The sequence below is a fragment of the Colossoma macropomum genome, unplaced genomic scaffold (genome assembly GCF_904425465.1).
Source record: "Colossoma macropomum unplaced genomic scaffold, Colossoma_macropomum, whole genome shotgun sequence".
Classification (NCBI taxonomy): domain Eukaryota; kingdom Metazoa; phylum Chordata; class Actinopteri; order Characiformes; family Serrasalmidae; genus Colossoma; species Colossoma macropomum.
In genome coordinates, this window is record NW_023495965.1 from 1102501 (window position 1) to 1105000 (window position 2500).

The 2500-nt window shown below is 35.4% G+C and overlaps 1 protein-coding gene across 1 annotated transcript in view; it reads right to left on the reverse strand.

Annotated features, from left to right (window-relative positions):
* Window positions 1–2500, reverse strand: part of mfng (MFNG O-fucosylpeptide 3-beta-N-acetylglucosaminyltransferase) — a 17601-nt gene that overhangs the window by 3241 nt on the left and 11860 nt on the right. Inside the window, exon 6 of the mRNA XM_036564329.1 lies at window positions 1043–1196. Within this exon, the coding sequence (XP_036420222.1) occupies window positions 1043–1196 (154 nt within the window). The remainder of the gene's footprint in view (window positions 1–1042; window positions 1197–2500) is intronic.

Genomic DNA, 2500 nt, shown 5'->3' on the forward strand with positions numbered 1-2500 from the left:
ATAAATGTATCTGTTAAATATATATTAAAATGTATTTATCAGTATTAGTTATTATCTGTGTTCAGTTGAGTGTAATGAAGGTTCCAGATGTAACTAAACGTTCTTCTGTGATCTGCACTGTACTTTACATTGACCATGTACGTCTGCAGTCAGACTCTCACACACAATGTATTTCACATAAACAAGATATCAGATCATAACTGCATTTTCACAGAGTATCAATACCCACAACACTCGCTTCTGTCCTGATAAAGGATCATCTGATCAGATTTAAAATGAAGATACTGGAACACAAATTCATCTCTAAAGGTATCAGACAGTGAAGAGCATCAGACAGTGAAGAGCATCAGACAGGATTCTGGATATTTTCATACATTTTCAGATGGATTTGATAAACACATTTACACAGTTATTTTTGTCTGTGAAAATTTCCACATACATTTTAAAATAAATGTATTTAAAAATATATTTGGTTAATATGGGGCACATATTCTGAAATACATTTAAGTGTTTGAATGTATTTCATATAAATAAAAATATGTCCATGTATGTTTTTTCCAGTGGAAAATGAAGTAGCTGGACCCAAAAGCGAGTAGAGACAGGATTTTGGATATTTTCCTGCAGTGGAATAGCAGCTTTTGTGTTGTAGCCATGGCGACGCCTGGTTCCTATCACCACCACTGTATAGAAATCTGATCTGCTGTGTTTTGTGTTTTTCTGCTGTATCTCTCCATCCTTTGTTGAGGGGATGGAGGGATTAGAGAGGTTTGTATTTATTAGAGTGATGGAGCAGCGCGGGGCAGAAGCCATCATTAAAAGGCTGCACACACACGGTGACCTGTGCAGTGACCGCGTCCCGAGAGAATGCGGCAAGGCCGAGGCAATCACCGCTGCTGAATAAGAGAGTGTGCACTCCGATCGCTTCAGTCGATTTCATCCACCCTCTCGTCAGCTCTCTGTGAAAGGACGCTGAGGAAGACCGGATTGACCTAAGAAAGTGGACAATGATGGGAAGATGAAGTGGACAGACAGGGATACTAACAGTCTTGTTTCCCTGCAGCAGCTCCACTGCCCTCATTGGACGGTCGAGGCTGGGTTTGCCGATGTAAACGTCGGTGTCTGGAGTGAACGTGGAGAGAAGGTCCAGCAGCGGCTTCGGGTTCAGATAGTTATCATCGTCCACGTGACACAACCACCTGCGTCATTACACAGTGAACATACAACACGGTTAGTGTCACAGGTCACATTACATTACAGTCAAACTGCAGTAAACCAGGCTCACACTGTAGTGAACTACACTAACGCTGGAGAAGAGTATATTTATACTGTAGAATACTAAATACGATAATTACAGTATAACAGAATATACTCTGATTACAGTTTAACATAAAAATACTCTGATTACAGTTTAGCACAGAAAATATACTAATTACAGTTTAGCACAGAAAATATACTAATTACAGTTTAACACAAAAATACTCTAATTACAGTTTAACACAGAAAAATATACTAATTACAGTTTAGCACCGAAAAATATACTAATTACAGTTTAACACAGAAAAATATACTAATTACAGTTTAGCACCGAAAAATATACTAATTACAGTTTAACACAGAAAATACACTACTTTTGTGGTAAACTGATTTAACAATGAAGTAAGCAAGAATAAGTTCCAATAAACTGGATTAGTGCTGTAGTAAACTAGATTAACACTGTAGTAAACTATATTAGCACTGTAGTAATCTAGATTAACAGTGTAGTAAACTAGATTAACACTAGTAAACTAGATTTGAATTGTAGCAAATTAGATTAAACGGTAATAAACAGGATTTACACTGCGGTAATCTAGATTAGAATTGTAGTAAACCAGATTATGTTGTAATAAACAGGATTAACACTACAGTAAACTAGATTAGAATTGTAGTAAACCAGATTACGTTGTAATAAACTAGATTAGCACTGCAGTAAACTAGATTAACAGTGTAGAAGACTAGATTAGTGCTGTAGTAAACTAGATTAGCACCATAATAAACTAGATTAGCACTGGAATAAACTAGATTACCACTGAAGTAAACTTCATTAGGATCATAGTAAACTGGATTAACTCTGTAGTAAACTAGATTAGAACTGTAGTTAACTAGATTAACGCTGCAGCAAACTAGATTAACAATGTAGAAAATTAGATTAGGGCTTTAGTAACAAATAGATTAAGATTGTAGTAAACTAGATTAGTGCTATAGTAAACTGGATTAACTCAGTAGTAAACTAGATTAGCACTGCAGTAAACTAGATGAACAGTGTAGTAAACTAGATTAGAATTGTAATAAATCAGATTATGCTGTAATAAACTAGATTAAAATTGTAGTAGACCAGATTACATTGTAAAAAACTAGAATAGTGCTATAGTAAACTAGATTAGCGCCGTGATAAACTAAATTAGCTCTGAAATAAACTAGATTAGCACTGTAGTAAACTAGATGAACAGTGTAGTAAACTAGA